We start from the raw sequence: 17,600 nt of genomic DNA on the forward strand, positions 1-17,600 counted from the left end.
CTGGCAGGAGTGAAGAGCATAGTTCTGCCTACCATCAAATGTGCCAGCACATCACACGGTACTCTACATCTTCATGCTTCTACATGCTTCACTGGCATTCTCCAGCAGAAGCCAGGCATTGAGGAATATTTTTTTTCCCAAGTTATGCATTCTGTTTGTGAGCTTTGATGGATTTGAACTACCTTGGCCTTTACCTTTCCACCAATGATTAGGAGCACATCCCACCGCTTCAGAGCACCAGCTGGATTGTTGAGTGTGCCATAGGATAGATTTACAGGAATGCTGAAGGATCTGGGGGAGTCTTATATAACTCCTTAATAATTCAAAACATCTAATCTCTCTGCTAAATTTACAGACTAGCAAGCACCACTCCTCTACAGCAGGTGAAACACAATCAGGTATATTGGTATTATTTGTCACTGCTCTGCATTATCAATTAACACCATACCCAAGTACCACTGCAAAGACAGTGATGCCAATATATGATTTTCTCTGTTGGAAAGTCTTAAAAATAGACTACTTCCATTCTAAGCAGCTGGATGTTACTTCCTCTCATACTGCTGTGTATATTATTTATTACCTGAGCTAAGTGTATTACCTGTAAAACACCCATCCTTATGGCTTATAGAAGCTGCAAATTGGAACCTGTGCAGGCAGAGCTCTAAGTCCACAGGGATCCCAGCAGGACCTGGCTCTACATTCCTATACTATTCCAGAATTAGCCAGGATTTGCCTTTCTGGTTTTGAGCTTAGCTGGAGCAGCATAGATTGTGGATGGAAAATTGGAAAAGTTTCAGAACGTTTTAATTTCTTTCTCCCTGAGATAGGTGTAGAAAGCAGGAGATTTGTTCCCTGTCTAGGAAACAGATTAATTGTTTTTAAAATTTCTGAAAGAAGTTCTGAGAGTACTAGCAGGGTAAAAAGGACAAAGTATTTGATACCTGTTGATATTTTGGTTAGAAGATAAGAAATGCCATTTCAAAGTAGGGACCAAGAACAGTGGGGGGGATTTAATGAATTTAAAATACCATACAAATTTCTTAATCTTGCTGGGAAAATTTTACAACATCCAGCCAAAGTTTTGGGAAACAACTGCTGCACTGCTCCCTTTATGTACACAGCAGGCTTGATAGCACAACCAGGGTGCATCAGCACATCTCTCTGTGACAGAGACAACTTTTACCCTTGCCAGCCATGACACAGTGCACTATCCTGATTTACAAGGTCATAGAACCGCTGAACTTTATTCAGGCATTGAATAAATCCATTTATCCCTGTCACACTAGAAAAACCATCGTAGTGTCATAAACAGGCTTAAAGAAAAAAAGATTTGGACTCAAATTAGTTACTTCTCTCCCCAGTTATCATTAGCAGATAAGAGTCCTTTTTCAGATAGCATTGGTCATCAACAACTTTTCTTCCCTATATGTTGCTTAAATTGCAAAGTTGAAGGCTAAGCAGGATCCATCACCTGTTCTGATTAGACCATTGATTACAAGATAATCCCCTGAATATTTCATGCAGGAATGATGGTGCATCCAGGCACTGAGGTAACTTGAGTACTTGAAACAGAACCTTATAAAAAGCTCTCTGCACTTACCTCCTACCTGGGAGCACTGTGAAGCTTTGTAGATATAAAGACACGGAAACTACCTCCAAGACAATCTGATCCTTGAGTGCTGATTCTTTGGACAGAGCTGGCTCTGCTGTAGAGCCCTGGTTCCCCTGGTTCTGCATTAGCCTTTCTCCTTCCTCACCACTACCTTCTGGACAAAATATGCCTGTTGTTACCTTGCTTCTTGAGGTGTTATGGGGCATGAAGACAAAGTGCTGAAGTTCCAGCAGAGAATTGCCATGGCCTTTCAGGTCATGGGAATTTGGTCTTTCTCCTTCTCTTCCCTCCATGATGGTAATCACCAAACCAGAAGGTCTTGCTAATTAGCTTCAGTTTGTGGTTTGCTTAAAGCAGGATCAAGGCAGGATGGAAATAGCTGCTGGTGCTGTTCTCTCCTTAAGCCAGTGCAGAAGCAGATTGTGCACGGCATAGCCACATCCTATTTTAGTACTGACACAATTTCCAGCCAAACCTCCAGGCAACATGGAAACACACATACCTGGTAAGTTTTTTCTCTGTTTCGTTCTTATTGCTGCCTATCAAGAGGGATAGGCAAAGATGGGGTGGAGAACAAAGAAAGGAGTGCTTTGGAAGGACTTCTCTGTCTTTCAGGGGAAAAAAAAAGAGAGAAGTCTGCAGGCCAGTTACATACAGAGAGCTCAGAGATAAAACATGCAGAGTTCATTTCTCCTGAAGTCTCAGAAGAACAGCTGTGGGTCAGTGTTGTGATCCACGTGGAAAAGACAATCACTAGGCAAATGCCTTGTGCTGGTCTTCTGCTGTTTCCCCCTGCATTTGCCTTATTGCAGTGCAACTGTGGGGACTGAGCAATATCCTTTTCCAGGAGAAAATGGGCAGCCCTGAGCTCTCAATTCCCATACAAAAGGAGCAAATCTGCTCAGTGCATAAAGCCTTCCTTCTGGAGTTCCCAGTATATGAGTTTAGAATAACTTTCAGTGCTGATGTTGAGTCATTGTTCTTTTGCTGTCAAAAGCTCTGTGGCTGTTTCCATGTTATCTCATTGTTTCTGGGGCTGTATCTCTGCTGTGAACTTCAAACCCGTTATTTGAATAATAGAAGGATAGAATTTGACCTTTAAATTTTAGCTATCTTGTATTTCTCTTTAGAATGGTTCAAGAACTATTTAGGTGTTTAGTCCCCTGCTGCTTAACTGCTTCTATTAAAATCAGTCCCGTAACAAAACTCAGAACTGGATGGTTCTCTTTATAAAGAGTATTTCTTCTCTAATTGTATTTGGAGGTGGGAAGGCAAAGGATATCTGTGTTATGTACAGCCAAATGTAGAGAAATACAACTGAGATACTGAGTCCTACCCAAGAGATTCTCCTGCTGGGTGTCCTTGAGGCTCAGGGCATTTTAAACTGAGTGTTGGCATGGGGTTCAGATGGGCAGATGCACCCAGACTGTCCAGATTAGTCCAGCATTAGTCAGGGTTTGTTGTTTTACCCTTTCCACCTGCAGTCTGAGAGGTACTGTGTGAGCCCTGAACACACAAGCTGCAAATTAGATGGCATTAGAGACAACCCAAATAGCCTTGTCTGTCTAATTAATATATTTTTAAAAGGCACTAAAATGGTGGTTTTGAAGACACAGTGGAGGAAATCATACTTTACTATAGCTGAGTTTGGAGGAGATGTGCACAAGAAGTAATTTTGGCATGAGCCGAGCTTCTTCATCTACATTCAGAGCTGAAAAGTCATTATTTACTGAGAACCTAAAGAGCACAGGAATAACCATCCTTTCATATATATATATATGTCCTTTGAAAAAGATGTTTGAGTAAAGCTACAAGGAAACAGTAAATTCAAGTAGGGTTTTTTCATCCCTGCTTGGGGGTTGGAGTTTGCCAAACAATCCTCCTAAATTGCAGATGTCTTGAACAGCCTTACAAAGGAGTATTCTTCTAACTCTGGTGTCCTTCAGAAATGCAGATACTTTCTGATATTTATCTGAAAAGAGAGGAAGATAAATAAAAGCAGTTCCCTGTCTGTGCCCTGGATGACCAAACCACTTGCAGCATATTCTGCAAGTAGCTGTGCTGTGATAATCTGATCATCTGGACCACTCAGCTCAGTTAATTGGCTGTTACTCAGGATTTAATACAGAGCTCCTAAAAAGGCAGACTCCTTTCCTGCCTCTTTCACAAGCAGTGTGGTCCTTTAAGACTCCCTCTCAGTCTTTCCACTTTTGGCAGTCTGTGCAACTTCTTTATGGTGGCACTTAGGTTGAGGACCTGGGAACACAAACAGTAAGGTGAATTGCTGCACATGTGGGCAACCCTTAAGCTTGCAAAAAGCTGAGGCAAAGGAGTGCAGAAAGGCTGAGTGAGCAGGTGCTGACTGGCTGTGAATTGGAACTGGAGCTGGTCACTGATCTCTGTCCTGGAGGTACCTTGTCCTTGGAAGCCGTTTACAACTTGATGGAGTTTGACTGGAGGGATGGCTCCCCAGCCATTTTTGTAGAATGAGTGTAGTTCCTGAACACTTGCTTTCCAAGTTGAAGTCAAGATTCCATACGCACACACAGAGCTTGTTTCTATCCATAGTAATTCCTCCAGAATATTTACAGAATGAGAACATGTAAGGCCAGATGTCATAAAAGCTTACAGGGTGGAATGAGGTCAGGCTGCATCTGAAGCAGAAGCCCCTGAGGCGCTGCTGTACCAGGAACTGTCAAATGTGGAATGCATTCAAAACAAAACATTTTGGTTCAATTGGTCTAATTTGGGAAGTTGAAAAGCTTTTGGGAGGACAGGAGTCCTCCACATACAGATATGGCAATTGCATTTCCATGAAGAATCTTGTTCTGACTGGTAGTCCCTGACTGCCTCACTAGTTTACCAGTGTTAATCTCAGGTTCGTGACACAGCTTCCAGAGGTTGGGAAGCATAATGCAGATGAAATCATGTTGTAAATGAACTGCAGCTTTTTCCCTAGGCCTAGTTAAAAGGACTGGAAAGAAAAAGAGGTCTTTAATTGACTGTGTAAAGGTCTTGTGAGATATCCCAGACTCAGTCTGAAAATACTGGAGAAACATTGTGTGTGGCCTTTGGAAATGAAACCTCCAGTTATTAATTATTTTTCTTGGAGTTTCCCTCGTGGCATCATTATGTGCTTCATTAAAGTGAGCCAAGCACAAGTCTGCTCGGGAGATCAGACAAGGAAGAGTAGTGAGTCAATCTGCTGGACTATTCAAGTGCTGCTGGACCCTAATCTGGTATTGATAGGAAATATAAGGGCAAAGACACCCTCCTCCGAGCAATTTCTGCTTTAGCATTCTACTGTCTCCTCTCTTCAGAATGTGGTGGTGGGGAAGGAGTTTCAGTCTGAGTATAGGGAATAGAAGGGTCTCGGCTAAATGAGGGGGAAATACAACTTCCAGACTTTAGCAGTACACAATGGATGTGGTGTCTCCCTGGATAGATGGGAGCTGTTATTTCTTCTTCCTGGAGAAAAGTCCTGACTAGACAGAGGCAGTGGTGTATTGTCTCTGTCGTGGTGATGGTGCCAACCATTAGGCAGATGTGTACAGGATGTCTTCTCCTGGGTATAAAACACTAATGCTGGAAGGACCAAGACATGGGTTTTCCCTCTAAGTGCTTCTCCAAGAGAATGAGAGTATGGATCAATCAACCCCGTTTCAGCTGCGGCACCACTAGAGGGGGAAAGAGTATGAAACATTTCTGTGTTGAAACAGTTTCTGCATCCACTGGTTTTTATTAGCATTTTTCACCATGCTACTGCCAGTATGGCAGTAACTACCTGTTAGAGTGAGGAGGCCTTCAAGAGAATCAGAGGGATGGAGCAGCTCTGCTGTGAAGAAAGACAGTAAGAGGTAATTGGGATTGTTCAGCCTGGAAAAGAAAAGGCATTGGTGTGACCTCATTGTGGCCTTGCAGTGCCTGAAGGGAGCCCACAGGAAAGATGGAGAGAGACTCTTGACAAGGGCCTGGAGTGACAGGACAAGGGGCAATGGCTTCACACTGGCAGAGAGGAGGTTTAAATTGGGTATCCAGAAGAAATTGTTCCCTGTGAGGGTGGAGAGACCCTGGCACAGCTTGCCCAGAGCAGCTGTGGCTGTCCTATGTCCCTGGCAGTGTTTCAGAAACCTAGGCAGTGTTCTGAGAAACCTAGGCTAGTGGAAGGTGTCTGTGCCCATGGCAGTGGGGATAGAAATGAGATTATCTTTTAGGTCTCTTCCAACCCAGGACAGCTGGTGATTCTGTGATGATTTCCAAACCCTCCATTATTCTGCACTGTGACCATGTAATTTGTCAAACACAAGAGATGGGGAGCATGTCTAAAAATTCCAGACATTACCCTCTAAGACCAGAACATGTAGGTATAATCTTAGATATACTTGATGAGCATTTCACATGTGTAAAGAATTCTTTATGGAGAAATACCACGATCTACAATTTTGTACCTGAGGCCACTGGATCTGTTCACATCACTAGAAATGAATAGTGTCTACTGACTGCAGTATTCCCCATTCTGTTAGGGAACCACCTGTACAAAACCTGCTTTATGTATTTATCTCTCCTTTTCAGACTTTGCTCTACCCTCCTCACACCCAACTCTCAATGGACAGAAGACAACAAAATCAGCAAGGGACTCTTTTTCAGCCTACAACAGCAAATACCTTACTGTTCCTCAGAACCGGACTTCCTGGCACAGAAGTGGGACCATTGGAGCTCTTGAAGCATCAGTGGTGTCCTACAGAGGATCTGTAAGTAGGGTTTCATGCTCATTGCTCTAGGTCAAGTGTATTTGGGATTATGAAGAGGCTGGAAGCAGAGTGAGAAAAGCAGGGTGCACTCTCCTGTGTGTTGGTTAAATCATACAGGGAGAAGAATCTTTATGAGGAAAGTGATACCACAGCCTCAGGTGGTTCATTTGTCTCTCTGTGTACAGCAAGAATTAATTTCTGCAGTAGTAATCTCACCAAAATTTCTGGATTGTTTACTTTAGCCAAAGTCCTTTAGAGCAGGAATAGAGGGGGTTGCTATTACCCCCAGTGGCAGAAAAGATCAATGTAGGTTGATCACTACATTGGGTGTGCCTGTGTCAGCCCTGAGTCAGCTGTGACCAGGTACTAATGTGGGGCCTGATTGGATTGATTCCCAGTGGAAGTGTGATGTGGCTGTAGTGTTCAGAGGAGAGCTGTCGTTAGAGGAGGCACATTTGGGATGTATTTGTAGTGACATATTTGCTATCAGACCATTAAAACAAAATCATCATGAAATGCTGATCCTATCATCGTGTTTTCTTATTCCTTGGTGTGGTGGTTTCTTGTCTTGGAAGCATCAAGAAGCAGTGAAAGCAGGACCTAAATTGGTCATTTATATCACCATTTCTGACTTTTAGAATGGATGTGAGAGGAGGAGAGAAAGATCTTGATAGTTCCTTCAGAGGCACTTTTGAAATTGCAATTTTTTGTGTTCCTCCCTAAAAAAGTCTTCTTGTGCCAGAATGTCACATGGTAAGGCAAGCAGTGCAAATTTAGGGCAGGAAATGTCTTTAGTGAAATATGTGGGAATTTTGATTAGTTTTCTGTGAATTGGACACCCATAATTATGGGGATGGCACCTTGCTGCCAAGAGTGAGGAAAAGAGTCCACGGAGAGGGAGTCACTGTTGACTCTCCTCATCCCCTGTGTAACTCCAGCAACCCCAAGTGTTGCTATGGTGCTCTCTCTCAGGTGGCTAGGATGTGGCAGGTGGCTCCACACAGTAACAAACAGGAAAACCTTGGCATGATTTTCACATTCTACAACCTCCTTATTCCCTCTCCTGCTTCTTGTTCATGGTTCTTGTTTCTGCCTACACTCTCCAGTAAAGGAGGAGAGGACCCTCAAAGCTCATCTTCTCTAGAGCCAGCTAATGCATTGCCTTGCACCAGTGACCTGCTGTGTTGACATCATTCCGTCTGCACTCTATAGCCTGAAACTCCCTGGGAGGGACACTAAAAATCTGCCACAGGTTTTACCTCACTGGGGCAGAGATGGATCTGGAGAGTTTGCATGGGCTGCCCGTGAGTAATACACGAAAATGTATCTAATCAGGAAATGGGGAATTGCAATAAAATGATGTCTCAAAAGCAGTTTTGTATTCTGCCAGGATGTAGTGCTAAGTATGATTTTGGATGTGCCTAAAGGGACTGTATGTATACTTTAGACATGAAGGATGTGATAAGTGTGATGCGCAGAACAGATTACTCAGTGGTAATTTTGTGAAAGGATGAAGGATGTAGCATAAAGGATGTAAAGCCAAGACTTATTTAGTGACATGATGACTGAAAGCTACTTTGTGGGAGAGTAAGTAAAGCAAAACAATGAAAAACAAGAATCTGATGATATTGATGAATATAATAATATGCATGTTTACATAATGCATTCATAAATTTATGTTGTTTTAATAAACAAGATAATTGCCATGGAGCAAGTGGTTAACTTTGCATTCAGCACTACCAACACATGTAAGGAAGGGGAGAAAAAGAGAGAAAGAAACCTTTGACTGGTACCTGCTGAGATTTTGTTTGTGCAGTCACCTATGGGAACCATAAATGTTTGGAATTAGGTTATAGGATGATTGCTTTGAATCAGGTTGACCCTTGCTTTTATCTTTTCCCCATCACTGGAGGGCTGGTGTCACTCCAGTGAATAACACTCTAGAGAGCTCTCTGAAGGGCTTTACATGGCAGCATTGTGCTGGAAATGGTGGCTGCAAACAGTTTGGAAAACTCATGGGCTGCCTTTAATGAGTGGGAAGTGTGAGTGGGAAGAATGAGCCTCAGTGTCCGACTTACACATGAATGCTGCAGAATTCCCATCCAGGCTGGGGAGTGATGGCAGGATTACTGTTGCAGCTGCATCCCAGGAGGGTTCTAAGAGGGAGATGATGAAGCAGGGATGGTCTGAGGGGCTGATGGGATGCAACGTGGGTGGTTTGAAGGATTTTAGCCATGGATTCCTTTTTGCAGTGTTACTGGTCAGTCACACAGTCTTTTCATATGTTAAAATACAAGCTAGCATGGCTAGCCATTCATGGGACATATCCTTTCTAATCCCTGGTATTTTCCAAAGTGTTTCTGTCCAGCCTGGCCTTTCTGGACCTTGAACCATGTTAAAGATATTTATCCTATCCTGGCTAAGATTGATTTCTTCCATTCCAACACTGTTTTTGCTTCCCTTCCCTGCCTGCTTTGCTCCACAGCACATGGCATATGGCCTGTAATGTGGTCCTTATTCTCACTTCTCTGTCCCCTTTTATAATGTCCTCTCCCTTTGGTCTGTGCATGTGCAGAACAGGGTAACAGAGTTGGGGCGTGCCTCCATACGTGCTCTTCCATAGGCATCCCAAGTGTTGGGATAAACTAAACTATGTTTAGTTTATGGTCAGAGGAGGAATGAAGGGAGACTGGTGTGCAAAATTAGTATTTGTAGGTCATACCTGGATTCTTAGCAGCTCCATGTGCTCATGTGGAGATAAACCCCCCCACCTATGTGAGCTTTTTTGGTTTTCTTGTCTGGGCAACTCCCGTGTTTCTCTCCCAGATTATCAACAACTACATGGAAGGGACCCAGGCAGGGGCAAGGGACAAGGCCTCCCCGAGTGGCTTGCACTTCAGGGACAGCAAGAGGAAGGTCGACTACGTCTTGGCCTACCACTACCGCAGACGCCTGGCCCAGCATGTGCCCGGTGCCGCCTCCCCGGAGCCGAGGTGTGGATCTGCCTCTGTGACCCTAGTTTCGAACGGAGGCACCGGGAAGGGCTGCACCGAGCCCCAGCAGCAGGACGATGGCCAGCATGCCCTGCAGGAGTGGCCGGGGCTGCCCGGCCTGGAGGTGGTGGAGCTCAGCCCGCTGGACGCCTTGGAGGAGGAGAGGCGGCTGCAGCGGGAGGAGTACGAACACAACCTGCTGGAAGCAGGGCTGGAGATCGAGAAAGACCCCGAGGTAAGAGGGAGAGATTTGCACCTTATACGTGGCATCGGGTGTCCTGATGAAAATGCACGCTTTGGATGCCTGAAATATGGTGTGAAGCTAAGAAGGTGGCTAGAGTGTGTTTGTGTTGCTTGGCCCTTTCTGCCTGAGAAAGACATGGTGGTTATTGTTGTTTGATGTAGTGTTGAGTAGAAATTTCAATCTTACTTCAGATGAAAACATATTTCTTTATCTAAATGTTCTTATGGCATGCAGCAGACACACTTTTCTTACCAAAAAACCCCCCAACAACTTAAATGTTGCTAAAATGAAGAAAGTATCTCTTAAGTAATTTGCTGGAACACTGCTAAGACATTTTGTATTTCCTTACAGTATTTTTGGTGTGACTCTCAGCTTTCTTCTCTGCCATATGTAAATTTTGTGCCCTTCCTTCTTTCCACCCACAAAATGAGCAGCCCCTATGCTTTGACAGGAGAAGATCCCAGCCTATGCTGTTTTTATCCTCCCATGTGTGTGATGCTGGAATGACGTTATGCTCACATCAGCTGGGAGCTATGGTTATTTTCCTTGGCTGTCGCCAGTCAGTTTGTTGAACACAGGTCTTCCAAATCCCATGTTTTTGCACTGAGCTCTGTGCTATCCCTCTGTGCCCCTTTGAAAGTCATGGATATTTATATTCAATGAAGGGAAATCCCTGCTGGGTTATGGTTTTAGGTGCTCTGTTTTTCTTGACACCAAATTTGAGAGACTTAAAGCACCTTTTTGTACTTTCTGAGAACTTACAGCTCGTGTTGCTTCCGGTGCAACTAGTCAACATTTCCAAAACATGGAGCAAATCACAGACTGAATCTGAAAATTTGAGACTGACTGGCTTGGCATAGTGTATGCATATTAAATCACTGGCAGGAGTAGAAAGAAATAGGAAAGTATTTTGACTCTTAACATTTTCATTGCTTAATTTTCTGAGTTGCAGGTGGCTCTGGGTTGTATTTCACTGCACAGCCTGGCTGAGCCATCCTTGCACTGAGCAGAAAAAAGTGATCTCAGATCCTGATTCTTTTATGCTGTGCCCTGGAGTTATGGTTCAGTACATGACCATCTTACTCCTATGATTTTTATAACCAAATTGCATAAAATCCAGGAGAACAGCTGTTTTTGGAGACCCCTTTCAGTTCTGAATTTCATCAGAACCTAAAACGTCAAGCAGGAGATTTAGAATTGATTATTTGACTCTTTGTTTACTCTAAGTCCAACTGGATACAAATTTTGTTTTGGCCTCCTTCCAAGTGATGGCACATGCTCTTAAATAATATACAAAGTGATAAATGATGCCATAAAGTGTTGATCAAAGAACCCTTTTCCTCACAGTCTTCACTATGAAGAGAAAAAAGGTTTTTGTAAATGAACTGGGAAATTCACAGGAAATTGTTGATCAGTTCTTCTATGGAAAAAATGAATTGATTTTGAAAATTACAAAAAAAAAGCTATTCCATCACTTCTCTAACTGTGTATGTACAGAGTCACTTCTGTCCCCCACCTCTCCTCCTGTCCTTCCCAACACACAAGCTGTCTAATCAAAAGGGGAAAAGAGTTTTCCGTTTCAGAATCTCCTGAGAAACTGGAAGGGGTTGGAAGGACCATGCCTTATCCTTTTTCTACCCTGCCCATGACCTGTGGCTTTTACTTCCTTTCCTTTTTCTCACTTCACTGATTTTTTTTCTTCTGTTAGTTAACTTCTGTTGGAATGTGCTGAAGGTTCTGTCCTTTTTCTTGGTGTGAATTTCCTAGAAAATGCTGGGTAGCCACATGTGAAATGCACAGGTGTCCTTATATGTGGATTAAAATTGTGTGTTGAGCTGATATGGGAAAAACTTCTGCTTTTAGTCCTGGAAAAAAATATGTGTCTATAAATTAATTACACTGAGAACAGCCTTAAAGCAGCATTTGTATTTTTGTATAGCACAGTGGACTTTCAACTAGTGCATTTCCAGTGGATTATGCTGAACTGAATGTTTGTTTGGTGGAGGTTTTTTAGTTGTTGTTCATTTCAGAGCTAATATAAGAAATGGATTTTTTTTTTAATATAATACTATTGCAACTTGAGATATAGTCTCTAATATATGCTCTGGACCAGGTTTTGAGATAAGTCTGATCTGGGTGCAAAGGTAAATATTAGAGGGATTCCACTTTTGGGCCCTTGGTTTGGAGCAGGCCTGGTTTCTCTGCATTACATCATCTTCCTATGGTTTTGCAAGAAAATCCACTAATTTAAGAAAGATGGAATGTCATGAATCAGAGACTATGGGAATGGTTTGGGCCTACCAACCTCACATGGGAGTTCTCTCAGAAGCTGGTTTTGTTGGTTTAAACCTTTTAGACATCAGGAAGTTCATCTCTAGGAATACAACACAGAGTTACAACTATTTAAAAACTTTAATTTTGCAGCTATCTTGTTTTGGAAAAGTGAGAATTGCCCTGATGTTAACATGTTTGCTAACATGTGGCGTTATGATTGTTATATGTTTGATAATTAGGGATAAACACCTTCTCACTTTTATATTGTCAAATATGTAAAAGAAGAGGACAAGAAAAACATGACGATGTATAATTTGTATGTGGAGAGAGGCATATTGCTGCTTTTGAATTTGTGGAAAATATGCAACACTATGGACTGTCTTCATTCACTCAGTTATTATTTGTGAATTAAGGAATTTTGGACTACATTGTCAACTTCCTAATAACTTTCTATCATTTGTTATTGCTGTCCTCCAGAGAAACTTTCATTTCTCTGGAGAGAGAAACATTCCTGGGGTTTTGTTGTTGTTGTTTTGTTTTTTTTTTAAATTTGTTTTTAAAAAATTTCCCTTTACCTTTGTTGTTGCTTTGTTTTTCTTTGTTTTGTTTCTGTTTGCTTGTTATTTGTTCCTGAGGAAACTGATAATTGTGTTTCACCTAATCTGAAACCAGTCATCCTCTTAAATTTGAATTTTACTTTTGCTTTAATGACTGCAAATGCAACACACACCATTTTCAATTAGTATTATGTATGGTAAGGCATAATAGGTATGGAATAAGAAGACATTGGAGATGTGCCTTGGCATTCTGACAAAGCTGGATCATTTTCGAGCACATTGGAAGCAAAATGTATTATGCTAAGTAGCAGTTGGGAGAGGAAATATTATTTCAAGGGGAAGAGGATGACAATTCTAAAACAGAGTGTAAATTATCCTCCAAGAAGCTAATCTAACCTCAATTTTTGAGCTAGTATTGTTTCCAAAATGTCTCACTGAACTCTCTTGATTACATTACACTTGAGGGGAAAGGAAGTCCTTAAGGTCCTCAATGCTGATATTAATATTACTGATAATGGAGGTTGTCATTGGATTTTTCTGCTTGATATCCCAAGGCATATTTTTGAATTTTTGTGGAGAAAAATCCACGTAAACTTAAAAACCCAGCCAACTAAACAAACCTCCCAAGACCTCCTCAGCCTGACTCAAAAGCTTATAGTGCTGCAATAGATTTTGTTTAAGGGGTTAAAATGCACTGTTTTGTTGCACTGAGGTGTTTCCTATTTGTCAGTGCGAGAAGGCCTTCTCTTCTGTCAGCTGCTAAGGACAAAGCATAGCCAAAATGATGTCGTGTATATTGCTTTATTCAGTAGTATTTAAAAGCCCGGAAAAAAATTACCTTGCTTTTTTCCATAATCTATCAATGTGCTCTGTGGATACTTCCAGGAAAACATTTCATGCCGTTAGTACATGTGAGACACTTTGCAGGCACTCAGTACAGACATTTAATTGCCTCAAAATATTAATTCATCCAAAGTGCAGAGGAAAACCTAATAGTAGCTAACATTAATTTTCAAAGGATATGGAAATTTAATATGAGTCCTAGACCTTTATCCCCGTTAATGAATGCCTCCTGATGCCAAGGAGGATACAGAGTAATGGAGCATTGGAAAAAAAACAGGGTCTTTTGTGCTCTAGGTCTTTGGACTTTGTATTTCAGTCTCTCAGCACTCAGAACAAGGCATTACCTCTTCGGGGAGCCAATTATATAAATATTTGATGCATATTTTTCAGCGACTCTGGTTACAGAAGCATTAATTAGCTAAAACATGTTCTGCTCCTGTATGTTACCTATATGGGGCTGAAATGTAATACACAGCTCTTATAAAATTAAAGTTGAACAGGCAAGGCAAGGTTTGCAGTGATAATGAAGTGAACGTGATGAAAATATTGACAAGTTGATTAACTATTTAAGAGGAAATTATGTCTCCATTTTAGACAGGGTTTTGAAGTAGCCCCATAGGATTTAAGTGTGATTAAATCAGCATTAAAATAATGATCCATAATAAAAGGTGGCTAAGTAGAATGGCTGTGCTGTCAAAGCTCAAAATCCATATTATGAATCCTGTTTTTTTTTTTTAATAACTGTGTTGTGGCTTGAATAGATGAATAGGCAGACTGACTCACTCTGTGTATTTTAATTACCATCCAGACTCTTGGTGCTCAGCTATGAGGTTCCTTAATAAAAAAGGCTTCCAAGAGATGTAGAGAAAATTGAAAAGTTGTACAAAAATAATCTATGTTTTGTCAATAACATTTATAAAACTCTTGGGTAAGCAGTGGTAAATGTCATCAATTGTCTGCAGATTGGAAAATGGAGTCATCCATATCCTGAATTTTAGATTAAGGTAGAATAGGGCTGTATATGCTGGTGATATTTACAATAGGATTTGGGCCAGAGGCATCTTAATTTTATGTATATTTTCTACGTAATGCTGTTTCTAGTAGATTTGCTTGGTATAAAAGGCCAATAGCCTCCTGAATTTGTGTTTTCATTTCTCTGTATCCTGTGCTGAGTTCTGTCACCTGCTGGGAGAACTACTTCAATTCCTACAAACTGCCTGGCAGATGAAAAGCCCACAGAGAATGGCTCATGCATCTCTGCTGGGGGAAGGACACTTGCAAAATAGGGCATGCACAGTATCAAAATCAGCTGCTTGGCCTGTTCACAGATGATTCCCTGGAAACATATTTTAATTATCAGCACTCTTGTTTGCAGCAGAAGTTTTAATGTGTAAATTAAATATCTGGAGAGGGTTTGAAGGGTGACAGATGAATCCCTGAGGGATGTGATGCTGCCACAGTGCCTGCAGAGGAGGCTTGAAGGCTGAATAGTGATAATTTCTCCAAGGCATTTAGGCCAGTTCAGCTTAAATACCAGCTTCATGAAACTAAAGTAGTAAAATATGAGATAGTTTGGGGAATTTGCCCCTGGGATTTGTTGCTTTTCTGAGCTATTAAATGACAGTAGTCATGCTGCTGTAATTGGGGTGAGGTGCTGGGTGAGGACTGCCCCACCTGCAATGCCTAATGCACCCTGACATATTCTTTGTCACAGCAAAAAAAATTCCTGAATTTCAGGATTTTTTTGGTAAGGAAAATGGGACTTTCTTTGCTTTCCTGTTCCCAGGCCACTGCTTACTTTGTCTCTAGCAGCAAACAGCCCTGCAGGTATCTTTGGTGCCCAAGGAGTGTTCACTACTGACTTTCTGCTGGTTGGGTAATTGTTCTCTGATATCACTATTTTTTAGAGGCATTGATGGTTAGACATGAATTTACAACTCATGAAAAATCCTTTGCCGAAATCAGAGCCACTGAGAATTCTGCTTTAGAGCAGATGCAGCACTGTAGATAAGTGTTCCCTGTTTTCAATATGTTACTTTTATACATATATATATATATGTATATATATATGTATTGGTTTATGTTGTAGATATAAAGGATCTGAGCTGAGACAGTGCCCCTCTCTCCTTTTCTTTTCTCTTTTTTCCCCCCTTCTGCCTGCAATGAGACAAATGAAAAGGCATTCCATTAGGTGTCACTGCCTTCTCAGATTCAGGAATGGATTCCAGCAGGGAATCTGGAGGATATCTACAGGCTGGGGGATCCTTACAGTGGAAATTAGTCCTTGCAGGATAGGACTGTCTTATTGGAAAAAAAAACAAACCCTCAACTGTTTGTGTGTGTGGGGAATGAGGGGGTGGAATTTGCTATCCTTTGGCACATCCAGGGAAAGGTAATGTAAATTATGACTCAGGATTGTGGGATTCTTGTATGTTTTGAGCTTTTCTTGCTTTACTGATTACTCTAATGGCTGTGTGTGTCATTCTGCCCAAGTCTGAGTTACTATAATGTCATGTTGATCATGACATTATGCTCAGACAGGCAAGCAATATTCTTCCAGGATGTGAGATACTGTAGGAAAGGAATAATCCCATGTAGGGAAGAAATGTCCCAAGACATTTTACATTGTGTACACTTTCAAATGTTATATTGTACTTGAGAGGGAGGCATTTTGGAGTGAAAACTGGATTAAGGATTTTCAGCATGAACAGTGGAGAGGTCTTTTCAAGAAAAAACAAAGTAATTTCCCCTTAGTAATCAGATCACCCTCTTCAGCTCAAACTGTTTCTTAAATCCTTTGCAGACCTAAGTTCTAGGTAGGGGCAGAGTTCCAACAACATAGTGCTAGTTCCTGTGGATGAGTACAGATTTAGTGGGGAAGCTGTCATAGAGGGAAAGATTCATTAACTCTCCCACATGGCAACATCCTGAAAAAAAAAGAGGGTACTGTGTTGTACAAGCCACCAGTTGTAATCAGATTCTTTTCAAAGAGTCTTTCCAAGGTCTGTTAAGTCATAGGAAAGACAAATTAGTCAAAACTGTATCACAGAGTTGCTTCTGTCATTCCAGTGGTCCCAGGTCAGCTGTTATTTTGTCCTGAATAGAACTACAAGGAAAATAATAGTTTAGCAGAGTGGCATTGGACTGCATGGCTCTCATTAGCATTAATGAGAGTTTGGTGGCTAAATCCCCATGCACAGCATGGAAAATTTACCCTTCTGGATGGGTTCTCTCCTTGGTACACAGTGCTGATAAATGTGTGCCTGCTATTGAACCTCTTTTGTGTACAGGGATGTGCTCACAGTAACAGGCCAAAGAAAAAAATCATGTTAGATCTTGATTTACGTAATACTCTGCTGCATTCTGTAATATTCTGCAAATTCTGTGCAGTTATTCCAAGTCAGCATTAATGTAACAATGATTTCATCCCTGAAACCAAATGTTTGGAAAAAATTATTTCTTTTGAACAGGTGGATGGATTTTTATTTGTTGTTTCTTTGGGGGGCTTATTTGTTTGTTTGTATATGTTGATAATGGATATGTTTTCTTTAAGCTCTGCCATCTAGGAATTAACTAATTGGTTCTCTGCTGGCTTCTCTCTTCAGTTCCTGGATTCTGTAATAATTTTAAAGCATTGTAAAATCACTAAAAGGATTGACACCCCTACACTGTACTTCTAAGGAAATCCTGGAGGTGGAGGTTGGTAGATGATCTTGGAGTTTCATAAGATGTCTCCTGGTAAAATAAATACACAAAATACATTTGGGAGAAAACGAGTTACTTGTAGCTAGGGTGGGAAAATGAGTGAACAGCTATGTGGACTAATATTTTGGGTTTTTTTGGAAACAGCAACCTTTTCAGGGAAAAAAAATATACACCAATAGGAGCATTTTCTTGGAAATATAGAGGTGGTCATTGTTTTCCATAGGCTGGAGCTAATGCAGTACTCTGGAAAAATACCAGCATCCTTCTATTCCAGAGGAGCCCAGTTGCACTTGCCTGAGTCATGTCCCAGCTGGGACATGGGGAATTTCTCTACAGCCTTTGTCTACATGTTCATTAAGCTCAGTTGTGGTTTAGCTGGAGTAATTTAGTAATACAAAGAAAAATTAACATTTCAGAAATATATAATATAAATATTCAAGATCTTGCAAATACTTAAGCAGAACTCCATGCTGACACCTCCAAAGTGTTAGCTCAAACTACTGTAATTTTTCCTTAATCACTTCAAATGGGGAAGGATATCACTGCCCATCCTATAATTAAGACTTTTCCTCAAGTCACTCAAAATCCTATGTCTGTTCCTGTTGAAACTTTATACAGAGT

The 17,600-nt window shown here is 41.3% G+C and overlaps 1 protein-coding gene across 3 annotated transcripts in view; it reads left to right on the forward strand.

The window, feature by feature from the left end:
* The first annotated feature begins 4,160 nt into the window (after positions 1-4,160).
* The window catches only part of ANO2 (anoctamin 2), a 149,625-nt gene continuing 136,185 nt past the window's right edge, over positions 4,161-17,600 (forward strand). For 2 of the 3 annotated variants that reach the window (XM_064420516.1, XM_064420518.1), the window contains exons 1-2: positions 7,328-7,667; positions 9,190-9,591. In XM_064420516.1, the coding sequence (XP_064276586.1) occupies positions 7,638-7,667; positions 9,190-9,591 (432 nt within the window). In that variant the 5' untranslated portion in view covers positions 7,328-7,637. Of the gene's footprint in view, positions 4,491-6,184; positions 6,364-7,327; positions 7,668-9,189; positions 9,592-17,600 lie in introns of those variants that run through there. The other variant, XM_064420517.1, reaches the window with a different exon arrangement.

This window comes from Passer domesticus, chromosome 5 (genome assembly GCF_036417665.1).
Source record: "Passer domesticus isolate bPasDom1 chromosome 5, bPasDom1.hap1, whole genome shotgun sequence".
NCBI lineage: Eukaryota > Metazoa > Chordata > Aves > Passeriformes > Passeridae > Passer > Passer domesticus.